This window comes from Patagioenas fasciata, chromosome 17, assembly GCF_037038585.1.
Source record: "Patagioenas fasciata isolate bPatFas1 chromosome 17, bPatFas1.hap1, whole genome shotgun sequence".
NCBI lineage: Eukaryota > Metazoa > Chordata > Aves > Columbiformes > Columbidae > Patagioenas > Patagioenas fasciata.
This window is the reverse complement of record NC_092536.1, coordinates 3,279,184-3,296,226: the sequence shown is the minus strand read 5'-3', so window position 1 is coordinate 3,296,226 and position 17,043 is coordinate 3,279,184. Positions and strand designations below refer to the sequence as shown.

At 52.2% G+C, this 17,043-nt stretch overlaps 1 protein-coding gene across 18 annotated transcripts in view; it reads right to left on the bottom strand.

The window, feature by feature from the left end:
* NCOR2 (nuclear receptor corepressor 2) overlaps positions 1-17,043 on the bottom strand; it is a 213,762-nt gene that overhangs the window by 128,287 nt on the left and 68,432 nt on the right. For all 18 annotated transcript variants that reach the window (XM_071816031.1, XM_071816038.1, XM_071816039.1 and 15 more), the window contains exons 3-4: positions 8,067-8,194; positions 1,411-1,591 (exon numbers count right to left, since the gene is read on the bottom strand). In XM_071816031.1, the coding sequence (XP_071672132.1) occupies positions 1,411-1,591; positions 8,067-8,194 (309 nt within the window). The remainder of the gene's footprint in view (positions 1-1,410; positions 1,592-8,066; positions 8,195-17,043) is intronic.

The following is a 17,043-nucleotide window of genomic DNA, read 5'->3' as shown; positions in this document are numbered from 1 at the left end:
AGCGGCTTCGCCTACAAATAGCTGAGACAACACGTGGTTTTCCAGCGAGAGGCAGAACAGAACTGCTGATGGAAATAATGCGCAGACAGAAAAGCTGTCCTGGTTTCCTCACATCTTTGGAGATGGATCATTTTTGTTTCGTGGCCAACAGCTCATTTTCCCCATCAGCCACCCAACCCAGCATCCCCCAGGACACTCTCGGGTTCAGAGCCATCATGAGACATCCCGGTGGCACAGGGACCAGGCTCCTCCTGCCTGTCACAGCATCGCCTCGGGAAGGTCCATCTCTGAGGGAGCAGCAAAGATGGGGCACAGAAGGGCCACGGTACCTCGGAGGCATCTTTTTGAAGGCAACACACTCTCAAGAGCTAAAGGAGAGCAAGCTGACACGTCTGGTGTTTTTCTCACGGACTCCAAGTTCAAACACAGCTCATGAAAACAAGCTGCTCTATCCCTTCCCAGCATCGGCTCACCCACCATGCCAGCACTGGCCATTCCTCATCGACAGTCCCGCATCCCCACCCCAGGAGACCCAGAATTCCCCTAAATCCCTTCTCATTTAATATGGGTGAGAGGGTTCTCATGTAATGCTGTATGGATAAGGGATGTCTGAACATTCCAGCACACCCAAGCAAGACGTTTCTCATCCGTGTGTTATTTCAATCAGCTCCCACAGCAAATCAGCCCCTTCCTCTTCCCTTCCCTGTGGGCTCAGACATCTCCCGACCCAGCGCTCGGCCGCACTAACCCTCAGTTACCAGCTGTCCCCAGCCTGTTCACCCAGCAACACGTTCCTATCAACCAGGAATACGCCCAATCTCAAGGTAAAATCAAATACAATTTACCCCAATGTATCATGAAAATAGGCAGGTGAGCTAGGGATTTCTCCTTGCTATCACATGTGCAGAGGGGACAATTGCAAGTAAACAACTTGCTTTGTTAAATGAGACTAAGACAAGGCAGGCTTTCCTGAGGAAGATCATATTAAAGAACCACCAGCAGCCGATCCAAACCCTTCAAGCACTGATATTAAATAAACAGGTGATAAATGAGAAAGGTCAAGGAAAATCAAATCAGGGCACAGCATCCAGAAAAGCCAGACATGAGCAACCCTAATTCAGCCTACAGGAGCTTCCAAATTGTTCTGATGCATCTAATAGCCCAGTAAATACAAACCTGTGACTATAATAATTACGGGGAAAGCCGATACGCTTCCGTTTCTCCCAAGAGGCCACTGCGTCTCAGTGAACACCACCCAACAGAGCCAAGCGCTGTTTGACACAGCAGGTACCCCACCTGCACCGGTTTCAGGAGCGGCTCAGAGCCCCCAGAGCAGCTCTACACAAGCCAAGGGGACCCCAAAACACAGACCCCACGCCCACGTGGCATCCCAGGCCATTGTCCCCTTACCTTTGAGAGATCCTCTGTCCCTCCCTGCTGGCTCTGGTTCAGGAGAGGCGAGTGCCGCATCAGGGGGTCCTGCAGCAGGTCCAGGCGCGGTCTCTTGCTTTCAATGAACTCCAAGTCCGACGGCTTGGTCAGGTCAGAGAGATAGGGGTGCGCCTCGGTTCTCAGGTGCAGCTCCTGAGATCTGGGGACAAAGAGAAAGGAGCCTTTAGAAAACAAACCACTCTGCTCTCCCGTGCGCTAGGACTGCACAAGCCACTCGAGGAGGACGGAGAGCTCAACATCTGCCTGTTAAGGGAGTGGAGCATCTCCCGTGTGAGAAAAGGCTGAGGGAGCTGGGGCTCTGGAGCTTGGAGGAGACTGAGGGGGGACTCATTCATGGGGATCAATATGGAAAGGGTGAGTGTCAGGAGGATGGAGCCAGGCTCTTCTCGGTGACAACCAGTGACAGGACAAGGGGCAATGGGTACAAACTGGAACACAAGAGGTTTCACTTGAATATGAGAAGAAACTTGTTCATGGTGAGGGTGGCAGAGCCTGGCCCAGGCTGCCCAGGGAGGTTGTGGAGTCTCCTTCTGTGCAGACATTCAAACCCGCCTGGACCCCTTCCTGTGGAACCTCAGCTGGGTGTTCCTGCTCCATGGGGGGATTGCACTGGATGAGCTTTCCAGGGCCCTTCCAACCCCCGACATTCTGGGATTCCCCAGGAGGATGCTGGTGGTGGGTGAACGGTTGGACTCCATGATCTTAAAGGTCTTTTCCAACCAAAATGATTCTGTGATTCTAAGAGAGGCTGGGTGGGCCTGGACTCAAACATCTCAGGATTTCGCAGGCCCACAGGTCAGTGCATCCCCTGGAGTACTCGGTCTGCACGGGCAGAACCACAAATCTATCAGGGAGCAAGACGGGAGGTGCAGCATCACCACCACCCCTCTGTCCCCCTCCTCAGCATCGCCACCGTGTCACCTGGAAACTCGTCGCCACCTCCTGTCCATGCACCACAACAAAGCAACTGAGGCTGCAGGTTTGAATTCTCCCTGTCACGCCACATGCATTGGGCTGCCCAGAAAAAGCCAAAGCTCAGAAAATCCTCAATTCTGGCCCATAAATCCCCCTGTGGCCCCTAAGACCAGGCCGAGCTCCCTTATGCCATATTTGGCTTACTTAGTCAAAGGTATCCACACCACTGCTTACTGTTAGCATCTTCTATAGCAATGCCAAAGATTATATGCTGGGGAAAAAAATGCATCCTCCTCCATGGCTAGATAGTAGGGATTTATTTTTCCAGATGGGGAAGGCAAGAAACCAGCCACATGCAGCTGCACATCTGATACAGACCTGGCAAACTGTAAAAGCACATTATCCAGTGATAGGAACTGCACCGACGAGCCATGTTGGGCTCAAATATCTTTCACTTACTAAATGTGATGCAGTTGGTAATACCTGGATATTGGGTTTGCTTTTTTAAAGCAAATATAAAACTTTTTTTGTAGCTCTGTTTTCCCTAGCAGGATCCTCCTGGGGGAATTGTAAAGGGATCCTAACAACAATACATTAAACGTTTTACTGTGCCCAAGGGTCGGCTTTGCTGCGGCAACTCCAAGGGTGTGTTTTTAACACTTTAGGCAGAAGTGTCTCTTAAAGAAATAAAAATTACATTAAGCACAGGAGATTCAAAGCTTGGGGAAAAAAAAATTGTGTGTGTTTTATCTTTTTTCTTCCCTTAAACAAGGTTGTTCAAGTTCTCCTGAGCTGTGTGGTGAAGGATCCTCCCCAAACCAAACAGCCTCTGAAACTACTCCAAGGGGAAGAAAGGATGGGATGAGTTTTGCCATGCACAAAAGACAGGGGGTCTTGGGCATCGCTTGGCCCAGACCCACAAACTCCAACTCCTGACATTAATTTCTACCGAGCTAATTAAATATCTTGGAGAAGATGACAAAAAGGGAAGGAGCCAGAGCCCCGTGAAGCCAGCAGGAGTCTTTCCAGCAGCTGTAACCCTCTGGGCCACATCCAGAGGGAGGAGGAACCCCGTGAAAGCCACTTTGTGAGTGGCAGCATCTTGAGCAAAGCTCTGCCACCCTGGGCAAAATCAACCCCGCTCCAGGGAAGCAAGATCGGTTTGGTTTGGGTTTAATTTTTTAAATTGGGGCAGCAGCTTTGCCGCTGACACACAGGAACACAATCTGGCTCATCCTCCTCCTCCTCACAAAGGGGCCGGGGCGGCTCCAGCGCTGCCGAAACGTCAGTGCAGAACAGCCCTTAAACTTGGCTTTGAGGCACAGCTCGCTTCACCTGCAAACACTTCCACACCGGATGATCCTCAGGCTTTCTCAGCAAGCCCAGAAATCCCTCCCGGCGCCTCTGGAGTTTCCTGCTGGCCGGTCCCAACCCCTCGTGCAAACCCTGTCCGCCGGCGCTTGGGGCTCTCCTGGAAAACCCAGCAAAAATGAGCAACTGTTGAGCTGGGCAGGCGTTAAAATATTCCAACACCAAGGCCCTGCTGCACCCAAGCAATTTAAAAAGTCAGACGTATTTATTTTCACTTTTTTTTTAAGGCTGTATTACTAAGAAACTGCTAATTGACACAGGACAGCTCCGGGACCTCTGCAGTTGTCAGGAGCCCGACACAACCCGCTGCACAGACACGACCGCTACGCTCAGGAAAAAACCATGTATTTTTAAGATAAGAGCAGCACTCAGCTCTACAAAGGCAATTACTCACCGCAGGGCAGGGGCCGCGCCGGGCAAAGCAGCTGCAATGTTACAGGGTGCTATTTTATTTCCATTTCCCCATCCATTGCAACTGCTATTAACTTTACCCACTGGAATTTCCAGCCGCTCCCGAGATCGCTTTGCCCGACACAACCAAATCCAAACGCTCCCGCTTGAAGCCTTCACACCTCTCACTCTTCACAGCAGCCCTTACACCGCGATGACTGTGCCGACGGGGACCCCTGCCTGAGAAACCCTCCCCTTACACAGAGTTTGGGGTTTTGCTGCGTTTTCCAAACAGATCCCACCTGGCTGCTTTATTCCAGAGGTTCCTGCTCTGCTGAAGGGAAAGACTGGTTTTAATTGCATGCGAGTTACGCATGATTAATTGAAATAAACCAAATGCTAGCGTTAATGATGAAGCGGGGTAGGTTAGTCCTCATCTGGAGTCCTAGCCCCACGAGCACCTGCATTTTAACACTCAACCCAGTTTTTCTCACTTTTGTGGACCAGAATATATATACATATATATATATAGAAGAAAAGAAACCCCTATGCTTGTCACCTTGCCAGGACATTCCTCTGCAAGTACTCATGGTACGACTTGTACCAACAGCAGATCCTGAAGCACTTGTCTTCGCTCCTGCAGTCCAACTGGCGCAGCCAACCGAACGAGCTAAGGGGAAGCCTGTGCAACCTTCCAAGAAAAAGCCTGCTCCCCAAAAAACCATCAAGGAAAGCAGCACATCCCTGCGAAGACAGACAGAGCCAACTTTCCCTACAGCAACAAATTCAGAGAGGTGCAGGTTTTCCTTCTCCCATTCAAGCCGGAATTGCTGCGCAGGGAGTTCAAGTCTCTGCCCATGCACCGAGGGAGGATGAGGACTCTCCGGCTGATGGATGTGGAGAAGGGTTGTCTGCAGCTCCCAGCATCTCCTGCAGGACTGGGTTGTCTAGAAGGAGAGCCCATGATGGTGGGACACTTCAGGAACCAGTTGTCCCCATCCCACCCGACCCACCAGGCTCAGCTGTGGGGACAGCAGCTGCCTGAGCCTGACATCGAACACGCTTCTTGCTCCAAGACATGGGACCACCTCAGCACCCCGTTCCTTCCAGCAAGTTACCACTCAACACCTTTTTGCCACTAAAAACACTGTGTGCATGGTGAAATGCTTCACCGCTTGTTCCCCTTCCATGGGACCACAAGTAACCACCACCCTGGTGACTACATCAAAACTGCAGCCAGGACAGACAGAGAAACCGTGAGGCTGCAGGAGGACAATCTAAGCAAGCCCAAGTGATTTCTGCAGGAGTTAAAGCCACCACAACCAACACCAGACAGGTTGTTGCCCCCAAACACCCAAAGCAACAGGGGACTGGAAGGGTTTCCCTCCACCAACACCTGTTCCAAGGGAAGGGCTGCCTCCTGTCCACCATGTCTAGGGACCCAGGTGAGCGTCCATCCTTCCAGACCCAGCACACCCCCGTGCTTCCCTCCGCTCCCCTCGTGCCTGTTTTGCAGAGGTTATTTGTTTCCCCCATCCCCAGCTCCTCACAGCAGCTGCCTCTGCTCAAAGTCATCGGTCTCAGGCAGGAACAAGTGCGTGAACCTGCCAAGGGGACACAGCTGCGGAGACGGCCGATCCCACCACCTCCCCTTCGCCAGGCTGGGCTCCGCACCAGGGACAGCCAGAGCTGGTTTTTGGGATGGACATCAACAACCAACCCAACCAGCTCCAAAACCTCCAGGGTCTTGGCCTTGGAGCACCTGAGGAACCCTCGGGTGAGCAATCAAACACACAAAGGGCTCCAGGACAGCACATCAGGTGCTGTTTGATGGCAGCTCCTCACAGCACAAAGATGAGAACACAAAGCCCCCACAGGATCAGTTTCTAACTGTAGTGCTTAAAGATGCGGAGAAACAGCAGCTGGCTTTGCAAAATGGACCAACACCTCCCCAGCGCCACCCAGTCTGAGTGACTTCAATAATTCATTACACTGGGTTGAAGATGTCTGCAGACCCCCCATCCTGCATCAAAAGATATCCAACTTCTTTTATTTTTAAATGAGCCTATATCCCAGCATTTTGGCACAAGATGCCAACTGAGCTCGACTCAAGTGGTATTTTTAGCTCTATTACCCAGTATAATTTTTGCAGAAGATGAATTCTTCAGATGTTACAGGGGAAAAGAAAGATGAAATGTGAGTCGAGTATGGCATTAAAAAGTTTCTTTTTTAGCATGCCAAAAGTTGTGCAAACCTGGCAACCTCCATTAACATCTACCCACATTCACACGGCTGTCAACACAAAAACAAAGTTTGGAGGATTTGAAACATCCGTAAAGCGAAGTGAGATGCTTGGATGGCCACAGCAGATACCAAGGCTTGCGGTTGGTTTGGGGTTTTTTCGTTACACGGAAGAACCAAGGTATATTTTTTTCAAACAGCACATTTGGACCTTGAAACCTTCATTTTATTGGAGAGCAGAACTGGTTCTCTGTTTCGCAAACTGTAAGTAATGTGAAAAACAAATGGGCATGAGCACATTGTCAGGTCCTCTTTACCCATCTCCCCCAAACTCATCTGAATCTGATCCAGTTCTAACATAATTATATCATTCTGCGCTCAGAAATCAAAGCCAAGGCAATGTAACACACGGCGATAAATCACTGACCATCAGAAGCAACGTGACCCTCTGTACATGCAGGAGCCACAGGCACAACCCCAAAGAGCACATCCGGGGGGAAGACAAAACTAACTTTGGAGACTGCTTTTTGCCTCCAGATTCCCCTGGCGCAGTCCCTGCTGAGCACCACGCTGGATCCAGCCCATGAAAAAAGGGGGTCCTGGCCGCATCTACACCCCTCCACATCCAGCTTCCCGAGGTCCTTCCCCCCTCCCATAACTATTATGATTTTAGAGAAACAGATTTATTCCTGTGACTCTTAGCCCAAGGAATGAGCCTCAAAACCAAAAATGCTTTGCATAAATCTACTGTAGCAAGGTTCTTATTTCCCTTCCAGGCCGTGTTTTTTTTTCCCAAAGCCACTAAGCATCAAATGCAGAAGAGAAACTGTGAGAGCGCAACGTTTTGTGACAAAACAGAGAGTGATAGTGATGGTGTTTGGAACAGACCAGCTCCCGCGGTTAAAGCATCTACAGCGTTTCCAAAGCCACGTGGCGCTGCCCTGGGTTGCGCCCAAAAACGCTGCCAGGCTCCCACGGGGGCTACAAAATCACCGGTGACACAGGGAGAGCCGAAGGGGAGCAGACAGGGATAAAACAGCTTGGAGAAAGTTGTGAGAGGGATGCAGACAGAGAAACAGAAACAAAGAAAGCGAGGAGGAAGAGCAGCAGAGGAAGCGGAGATGCGCGGTGGAAATGAGCTCTTCTCAGCCTCGGGAGCCACAGACCAAACCTGACCACAGGGCTTCATTTCCAGCAGCGAAGAAAGCCAATGCGACCAGTCACAGTGACATGTGGCTCCACAGAAGGGAAGGGAGGTGCGGTTTTGTTGTTGTTTGGTGTTTTTACGATGTTTTTAAAACGCATGACAATCCAAGGAGAGAAACCAGAAGGCAAAGGTGCCAAGTGTGTTTGCAGGATGAAGCAAAGACCAGCACAGAGACTGAGTACAGTCAGTACAAGTATAGAACAGACCACTGGACAGGACAAGGGTGATGGTTTTACACTAAAAGAGGGGAAACTCAGGCTAGACAGGAGAAATTTTTTACACTGAGGGTGGTGAGAGCCTGGCCCAGGTACCCAGAGAGGTGGTGGATGAACCATCCCTGGAGACATCCCAGGCCAGGTTGGACGGGGCTCTGAGCAACCTGAGTTGGTGAAGATGTCCCTGTCATGGCAGGGGTGACTGCCTGGGTCCCAGAGCCGTGCACAACACTTGCTCACGCAGTCAGGGTGCCCGTGGGAGCAGGGGACGGTACCTCTCACTGCCCGGCTGGAACTCGGAGAGCAGGGACGGCCTCCGCCGCTGCGGCTGCATGATCGACCCCGGCGGGAGGTGGGACACAAAGTCCCTGGAATGATGCTGGTACTCCAACAGCGCCACGTCCTGCAAAAACAAACACAGAGAAGCTCGTTAGGCTGGTGGCCGCTTTCAAGCAAGAGTTGAACCCCAACACTTCAGAATAAACCACACAGATGTTCTTCCTTTGAAGCACCGTGTTGGGATGGGAGTTCAGCTCCCGGTCCAACCTGCCTCCTGGGGCTAATCCCAGGCCAGACCCTGCGATGGGGGCCCAGCAGGCTCAGCCCAGCCACCGAGCACACACACAGGGATCTTCAGCATCCAAGCAGTCCTGACGACAACTCAAAATCCAAGGGGAAGAACAGGTAAGAAGAAAATCAAAAGTCACAGGACACTTTCAGCTTCAATAATCCATGCAGCGATAAAAGGAACAGAAAACAAAAATTCAGAAAAGGAAGACTAGAAATCACAAATGTTATCTGGAGAGTGTCCCTTTAAACACAGCTCCCCTGGGCCGAGCTCAAGGGGTTTGAAAGAACAGTTTGTTGCTCGCTATGTGTACGTCCCTTTTGTTCCTTGACCCTTGGAGAGTACAGTACAGTATGTTCTTGATTTTAATTAAATAAGAAGCCCTCCTGCTCTGTGCCACAGACTGATTCCAGCAACATTATTTTAGCAGCTACACTGAACCGCTATTTTTTATTTGCAGAGAGATACTTGACCAGAAGACTAATCATCTAATTAACTGAGACCTTCAGCAATGGCACAGAAAGCCTTGCCACTGAATATCCCTGCTAACACTGGTACGCATGTACGTTAGAAGAACCAATCCCACCTGGGAGTCTACTCTGAACAGTTCTCAGCTGGAACAAAAAAGCTCCAACTCCTTCAAAGAGAAGAAAAGACACTTCAGAGTTAAAAACAAACCCACAAACCAATAAATAAATTACCAAATGCATGCAGTTGGGAGTGCGGGCAGGGGACTCTCAGCCCTAACAGCTGCAATAGAAATTGTATGATCTGACATAGTGAGGGTTGGCACGTCCCAGCACCAGGGAAGCTGGAGAAATGCCCCAGAGAGTGCACGACAGGCAAAGAAAGGACTTGAGAGATTCAACAGCAACAACCTGCACCTGAAGTGGTGCTGCTCCTGTTGTACTGATCTTGGGAAACACCAGGGACCTCGGCCAGCCCCAAGCCCCTGGTCTCCACCTCCAGCCTGACCATTTCAGATCTCAGCTTCTGCGGCAAGGGGCGTCCCAGACAGCAGCCGCTCAGCCTCACGGGGACGTTCCACTCCTGCTGTAAATCCAGGTGCTAAGGGAGGATGCTGTCCTGAGATGCCGCTTTTCCTTCATCCACACGGGAGGTCCTGGGGGCTGAGGGACAGAAAACACCACGGGACCAACCACAGGTGGGACAAACCCGGACACCTGAAGTGGAGGAGCCTGTTAGCTCTTACAGCCCCAGTCAAATTGCTGCCTGCGAGCTCCCCATGTTCACACTTGTCCTGGTTTTAACTAAAAAAAAATATAAAGGCAATGCAGCTCCCAATATCCACCTACAACACCAACACACCATGTCTGGGAACACACCAATAGGTCCACAACCAGAACTGTCACCTCCTGTGGGCATATAAACAAGAATCACCCATCTGGGAGGCTCAAAGGCTGTGCCCTTGAGAAGAAAAAAAGGCTCTTGCATGTCCCGAGAACCATCTGTTTTTCCTTTTCCCCCTGCCCACACTCAGCTGAGCTTTGCCTTTTCTTCCTCTAACCCCCGTCAGAAAATCGCTGGTGGAGCTCGGAGCTTGGTGGCACGGTCTGAAGTGATGGTGACACTTGGGGACAGGATGGCTGGTGAGCACCAGCTCGCGCTTCTCCAGAAACAGCCCAGCTCACGCTCTGACCTGCTCCGCTTTGCTGACATCAGCGTTCGGTTCTACCAGAAAACACAACCTAAAAATGAGTGAGGAGGATTAAAACTGACAAATTTCTGCGCCCTGTGATGAACCGTCAAAGGAACCGCGGCAGACCCAGCAGGATGGAGGTGGATTAATTGCTCAGAAAGTTACTACAGTAAGTCGCACTGTGAGCTACGACCATGTTTTTCAAACCTAAATGCCAGAAAGGTTTATGAGCTGCCTTGGGAAGAGGCTTCGATTTTGTTCAGCAGTGTTGTAAAGCCCTGCGCTGGGAGGCACGGGGATTCCCCATCTCCCAATCATGCAGCACGGGCGTGATTTAGTCCCCATCCCAACCCATAACGTGCAGCTCAGCCTTGGCACCCACTCAAGGGCAGCTATAAGGCATTTGAAACAAAGCAACTAAAAAGCTCCACAGCCCCAAGCTACGTGTTGCTGCTTTTCCTCTCCATCGATTCACTGGGTTTTGGCCAATTCTGTTTTTGCTCATCTTCTCATTGCATCTCCTCCCACCCTCTGCAAGCCCCCCTCCCAAACCCCCAAGCCTGAGGAGCACCTTCTCCAGGGCCCTCCATTCTCTCACTGCCTCTGGTCAGGATGTTGTTCCTTTCACACCAAACCTTCCTGCTGTTCCTTGTGGTTCAGGTGCTCCCACTTACTTCTTCTGCAAGTTTAGCAGAATTTCATAAATTCAGAAAGTCATGAAACAGAAATCAAGGAAGCAGAAAGGCAGGGGCTCTGGCACATCAACAGATTTGGGGGTGGGAGGAGGGTTCACGAAGGGCAGAGAGCACAAACAGCTCCCGGTACCAGCACCAAAACTGCAGAAGATTTGGGGTGCATGTACCCAGGGACACGCGTCAGCATCCCCCTCCATCTGCAAACCTTTACACAGTGGCCTGATTCTTCTCCCCTTTCCTCAAACAAGTTTTAGTTGAAGCCTGACATGGGTGATGCTGAAGACCTCACGACCGCTGCGGCAACCGGTGAGGAAGGGTCTTGCAGGAAAAACAACCAAAATGCAGCCACTTTCTGCCCAAATACAGCCCAAAACCTGCCCAGCAGGTCCTTCTGAGCATCCTGGTCCTGCACCGCAAAAAGCCGCTGGCTGGGCTGAGCCGGCACCAACTGCATTGGAGACAGATGGACACCGAGTGCCTACAGTGCTGTAAATCATCCCGGGAGAGCAACGCAGCGCAAGGCCAACGTTTAGATAAATAAAATGCTAAAGAGCCAAACGCAGCCACATTAAAACACGTTTTCATGCAGCAGACTGCAGAGATACCTGGGCCCAGGAGGAGGTGACGAAGCGTCCTTCGCTGCCATGCCCGGGGGAGCTGGTGGAAACACTCCCTGCCTCAAGGCCTTTTTTGTGATTTCACTTGATCTGGGAGCCCTGAGAGCACCATCTCCCTCCCCTTCCCGGTAAATCCTCTGATCCTAAATAACCCGAGTCCATCAGGCTCATTTAGATACACTAATTGAGCTGTCTAAAGCCAGGAGACTGAATGCAACATTATAGAAAAGTCCTCAGGAAGACAAAAACAGAGACATCCCTGATGAAGGCAAATTTAAAAAAGCAGGTTCCCCCCCCCGTTTTTTAAAAATTCTTTAAAGCTTTCAGCCTGCTGCCTTACCCACCATATTGCGTCTCCAGTGCAATCATCTCTGCTGTCCCCGACCTCAGGATAACCCACACCGAACTAACAACTGCAGGCAGCTGCGCAGCCTCTGGCCTCTCTCGCTTTCTGTTTTGAACGCGTGCTCCTGCTGCTGCGCTCCACTCCTCCTTCCCCTGCCCACAGCTGCCCCAGCCGGGCTGCCTGACTCCCACAAGAGGAAGAAAGGCAGGTTTGGAAGCGATGCTGGAAGCACCCGTGGTGCACAGAGCAGACACCACCGCACCACGGCCACCGGCGGCTCCGAGCCAGCTCTCCCAGCCCCAAAACACAGAGCACATCCATATGGACAAGGCATCTACTGACAGCTCCATCCAGTATTCCCACCTCATACCAAATTAGCCCCCGAGGAGAAGACACCAAAGACATGGGCCCTGCAGAAAGGAAGCCTGGAGCTGGTCTTGCAAGGCAAACTGTTCCTCCTCGCTTCCCCCACCAGCAGAAAAACTCGTGCAAACACCCAGCGCTTCTCGTTTCCTTGGAAAACAACTCCGGAGCAAACCCGTGGAGACCCAGCCGGACCAGCACCCGCAGCACAGCTCGGGCAGCCCGAAGCGCTACACCCACCCCCCATCGCTTACCATGGCTTCAGCCAACAAAGCAACCAGGAGCTCCCCGCCAAGTTTCGGTGCAAAGACTGCATCACTTAGAAACCACTGGCTCTTGTTTTGCAGCAACACCGAGGAAGAGCGGTCCCAGGCTCAGTCACCACATCCGCCAGCTGAGCTGGCTCCCCGGCGCAGGGCAGCACCAGTGCCAGCAGCCACCTGTTACCGTGGCATCGGGTACGGGCAGCGCTTCGCCCGCGGAGCTCCCCGGGCACCCCAGCCCAGCAAAGAGCCGCTGTCCCGCGCTGTCCTCGTCACCTTTCGCAGGCGGGCAAACAGGTCACAGCACCGCACGCCCTCACCGAGGAGCAAAGCCCAGCTCCTCGCCACCTCCGCCAAGGATTAGCTTGTGGGCTGCTCCTTATGAGCTCGCCCAGCATTGTATTGCGTGTAATTTTCATTTCTTAACAACGTGCTGTTTCTGCTGAAGCACTCCCAAGCGTTTAAGCCTTAAACGAGGCCGATTAATAACAGCGTGGTCCAAATAGCAAAAAACAATAAAACACCCCTATTGATTTCACTATTTTATAACAAACATAGTAGCCAGGACGTGACTTCACAGCCTCAGACTCCAAAGCCACCCTGTCCCCTCAGGAGCATGAAACCAGCATAGAGCAGCCTGTCCTGACTTGAAACCTGCAGGGGCCTCTGACCATCCAGCAATTAATTTGTGCTGCTTGAGCCCCTGGTTGCAACCCTGGCTGCAGTAGGAGGCTGGGCAAGCCGCCGGCGCCACGCACAAGCCGCCCGGCGCCACGCACAAGCCGCCCGGCGCCACGCACAAGCCGCCCGGCGCCACGCACAAGCCGCCCGGCGCCACGCACAAGCCGCCCGGCGCCACGCACAAGCCAGGCAGATGAGCTCTCCATCCAAGGTGGGGTGGCCAAAGCAGCACAGCAACCAGTCCAGTGGCTTTGCCAGAGCCAGGGGATGCCCCCCATCCCTGCTCTGCACATGCTGAACTTTGAAAACATAAGTTGCTTTAAATCTCTCTCTCCTAGCAGCGAGCATGACCTATTTTAGCAATAAAAGGAAAAGCTCTCTGGTGCCTGGATACCCCTTGGCACTGGCAGCGCAGCAGTTGCTCATCAGACCGAGAAATGCACTTTTTAACCTTTGCTTGGAGAAAATAACTCTTTGCAAAGCAAACTCAGGTAAAAGGAAAGGGAAAGGTTTGGGAGGAACTGGGGCAGTAGCAGAGCCATCGGTGCATGAAGTCTGGCTGCAAGGGGACCAGCGTGGCACCCAGTCCATCGTCCTCACCATCCTCTGCTACCAGAAACCTCCGCTGAACTGCAATGAGGTGGTTATTGATCAAAACAGGCTGTCCACAAGTACACTGCTGTCTGCCCAACTTCCTCCCCAAAGCCCTGGGAGGAGCTCACTGCAGATTCAAGAAAAAAACCGAAAACAAACACAAAAACAAGCAACTCCTTCACAATCAGCTCTACCGTTGAAGATAAGGTCAGTAATAAAAACCTGGCAGGATACATGCATTTTTATCTTGCCTACGGGGATGCAACATGTGCTGAAAAGACAAATGCCCGTATTGTTCCGACAGTCTCGTTGCCATCCATCCATCCATCCGTCTCTCAGAAGCTGCTGACTTGGCCTTTTGTTTTAGGAGGTGACCACGCTGCGTGTGGCCCCTTCTCAAGAGCATCGGTCGCCGCTGCCGCCGCCACGTCTGCCGGACCAGCTGCGCAGTCACGCATCCTTCCCCACGGCCTCCCCGGCAAACCGGGGCTGGCAGCGGCGTGCAGCCCGTCCCAGCTGAATGCGCCATTCACGGAGGAGAAGCCACATCTCAGCTGCTGTGGCGTCCCGGTCATCTGAGCGGTGCCGGGCGCGGGAGCCAGCCGCACGTCCAGGACAGTGCTGCTTTTGAGCCTGTCTCCATCACAAGACTTTTGTCCCAGTCGCATCCAGGCGCCTTTGAGCTGGGAATGACCCGCATTACCCTCCCTGCATTCTTCCCGCTCAGCTCCCCGAAGACACTCATGGCTGCAAACACCCACGCGGGGTGAGCAGCTCTCTTCACACAACAAATCCAGAAATTCCACCTTAAAAGCACCAGGTCATTCAGCTCGTCATCGCATTTCTTCTGCAGCGTAGTCCACCATCACCCCTCATGACCTATCTGCAGGTCCACATAGGACCCTTTTGTCTTTCCATGTCCCCCACTCAGGTCTCTCCTGCAATTCCTTACACCTCCACGGCAAATCCTTCAGGTCAAAGAACCTTAATTGCTCATTATTTTGAATAAATATGGTGACAGTGACAACCAGCAAACCCCCCAGTCTTGGAGAAGGTGTCTCTGGGGCTTGGAGGGGCAATTTGGGCAGAGTCAGGTCAGCAGCACAGGCAAACGCTTTGTGTCTCCAAAAGCAGCATTAGCAGGTCTCCATCACTGCCAAACTACATATGCAGAAGAAGTTTTTTCTTTCCCTGTGGATTAACGATTTTGAGATCAATCAAAAGCAAAGAATCGCCCTCTACATCAAATTGCATCCAAAAGCAGATTAAGGAGCAACCATACAAGCTTATAATAGCATGAAGAAAAAGAACTGTCTTGGATCAAGGTTGTGTCCTAGGGAAAACAAGCTTTAAATATCAACTGCTGTAAGCCAACTCCTTTCTGGCGATGGGAGAGAGACCCCAGGGCGGGGAATTAGGTGTCCTGGTTCCTTCACCTCCATGTCTCCCAGTCCCACAGCAGAAAGCCAATTTTCCTAAATCCACCGCTGAGCTGCTGGGAGCTCATGCAAACCCTTCACCGGCAAGCTCCGGGTGCTTCCAGAGAGACCGCGCCGACTTCTTGCGACAGACCCAGCCAGGGTCAGCATTTCCAAGGTACGTTTTTGATTTCTCAAGCCATTCCTTGCAACGTGAGCTGGAGCCAGGCAGGCAGGATTCAGGATGCAAACCCCTGGCACGAAGCGCCCCTGCTCGGCTGCGCAGCCGGGAGCAGGAGACTCGGCTGCGCGCTCGGAGGCGGCTGGAGAAGGATCCTCACAGCCTGGCGGATTCTGAGCGTTTGGCACCGTAAACTCCTCCGTTCTGCGAGTTCCTGGAGCACCGACACAGATTGGCATTTTGCTTCCAGCAGATAAAAGCGTGAATAGCTCCTCCAAGGAAAAAAAAAATCAACACAGCAGCAAAGGCGTCTCATGGATTAATGCAAAAGACACCGCGTCCCTGCAGGCTTACCTGGCGTAGCCTTGCCACGCTGATCACGTTGCTGCGGAGAGCAGCCACCTCCTGCCATCTCCAGAGCTTGCACCTCCTTCCAGCACCTTCCATGGCAGGACGCTGGGTTGAACTCACGCTGCTGGGAGGAGGAGACGGGCGGGGAAGGCACTGGATTCCCCCCAGGCCACCGTTTGGCTGGGACACCAAATCGACACACCAGTTTGCATAGGCCTCTTGTCTCTGGTTCAGCCAGACAAGGAAGCATTTATCACAGACCAAGAAATAAATGAGTGATCTGATCGTGATGCTCCTGCGCAAGTGCTCTTTAGCAAATGAGGAGTTTAACGAAGGAACTACAGCGCTGCTTCCAGACAGGAGAGGTGGCCGGGGAAGGTCTCAAAGCCGGAGCAGAGGGGCTGAGTTCACTTTGCCATCTCAGCTGAGCTGTACGGGGGAAACGGGGCCAAAGATCTGCTATGCCGAGTGGCTCTCGCTTTGCAGGGAGGGGATGGTGCTCCCCGATGGGGATCCAGCCAAGGACACAGCACCGACTCCATATGTACACGCACACGCCCTGATCCTACCAATCCCCAAGCCTGTTTAGCACTTCTAGTAGGTAAAACACTAAAAGCCCCCCAAAACCTGAAGCTGTTTTGGCACAGAGGCAGCTGCACAAGGGCACTGTGTGTGCCCCGACCCCCAGCACCTCCCGCAGCCGGTACCCCATTCCTGGCAAGCGCAGCCCACATCCCAAAGCGCATCCTTCCCACAGCACCAGGACGTCGGGCGCTTCAGGATGACTGGCAAGAAACTGGATCCTCAGGGGAGGAGGAGAAGGGACCCTCCTGTCCCCAGGGAGTACTGCCCACAAAGGTGCTTTAAAAGGAAAGGGGGACGTGCCCTATGCATGGAAATCGATCTGTTCACAGAAAATATCTGCAGGTTGCCTGAAAATGAATATCCTTCGTGCAAAAGTTTCCTTTGAGAGAGCATGAACTTCGGACACATTAGAAGGTTAAGAGTGTAAGCAATGTGGTTTTTCACCTTCAGCTAAAGGTCACGGAGCACTCAAACAATTCCTCTGTTCCCAAGCTGAACATGACAGAAGTCAACTAAGCACCCAAAGCTGGCACCTCAGAGTGAAACCAGCCAACAAACACCCCCACCCGAGCAGCACTGGATCTTCTGCAGCAGCTCCAGACTCAGCAGGAGCTCCTGGGACACCGTTGTGAGACAGTGCCCATGTGTACAAAGCATACTTCTGTTTGTGCTCTTGAAACGCATCATCTTCCCCATTTTCTTGGATACTCCCTCAGGTTTCACATGATAGGAGAAGAAAAACGTCCGCTGCCTTCTGCCCCTCCACAGCCTCCCCTCTCACTTGCCTCATCTGCAAAATCAAACAGCCGCAATCCTTAAAATCACTTTTCATAAAGTGTCTCCCAAGCCTAAAATAACGTCACGGCTCATTTCTGAGCTCAGCATTCCTGCCGCACCACCTTTCCCTGGGTGCGACCGTCACAGCTGGAC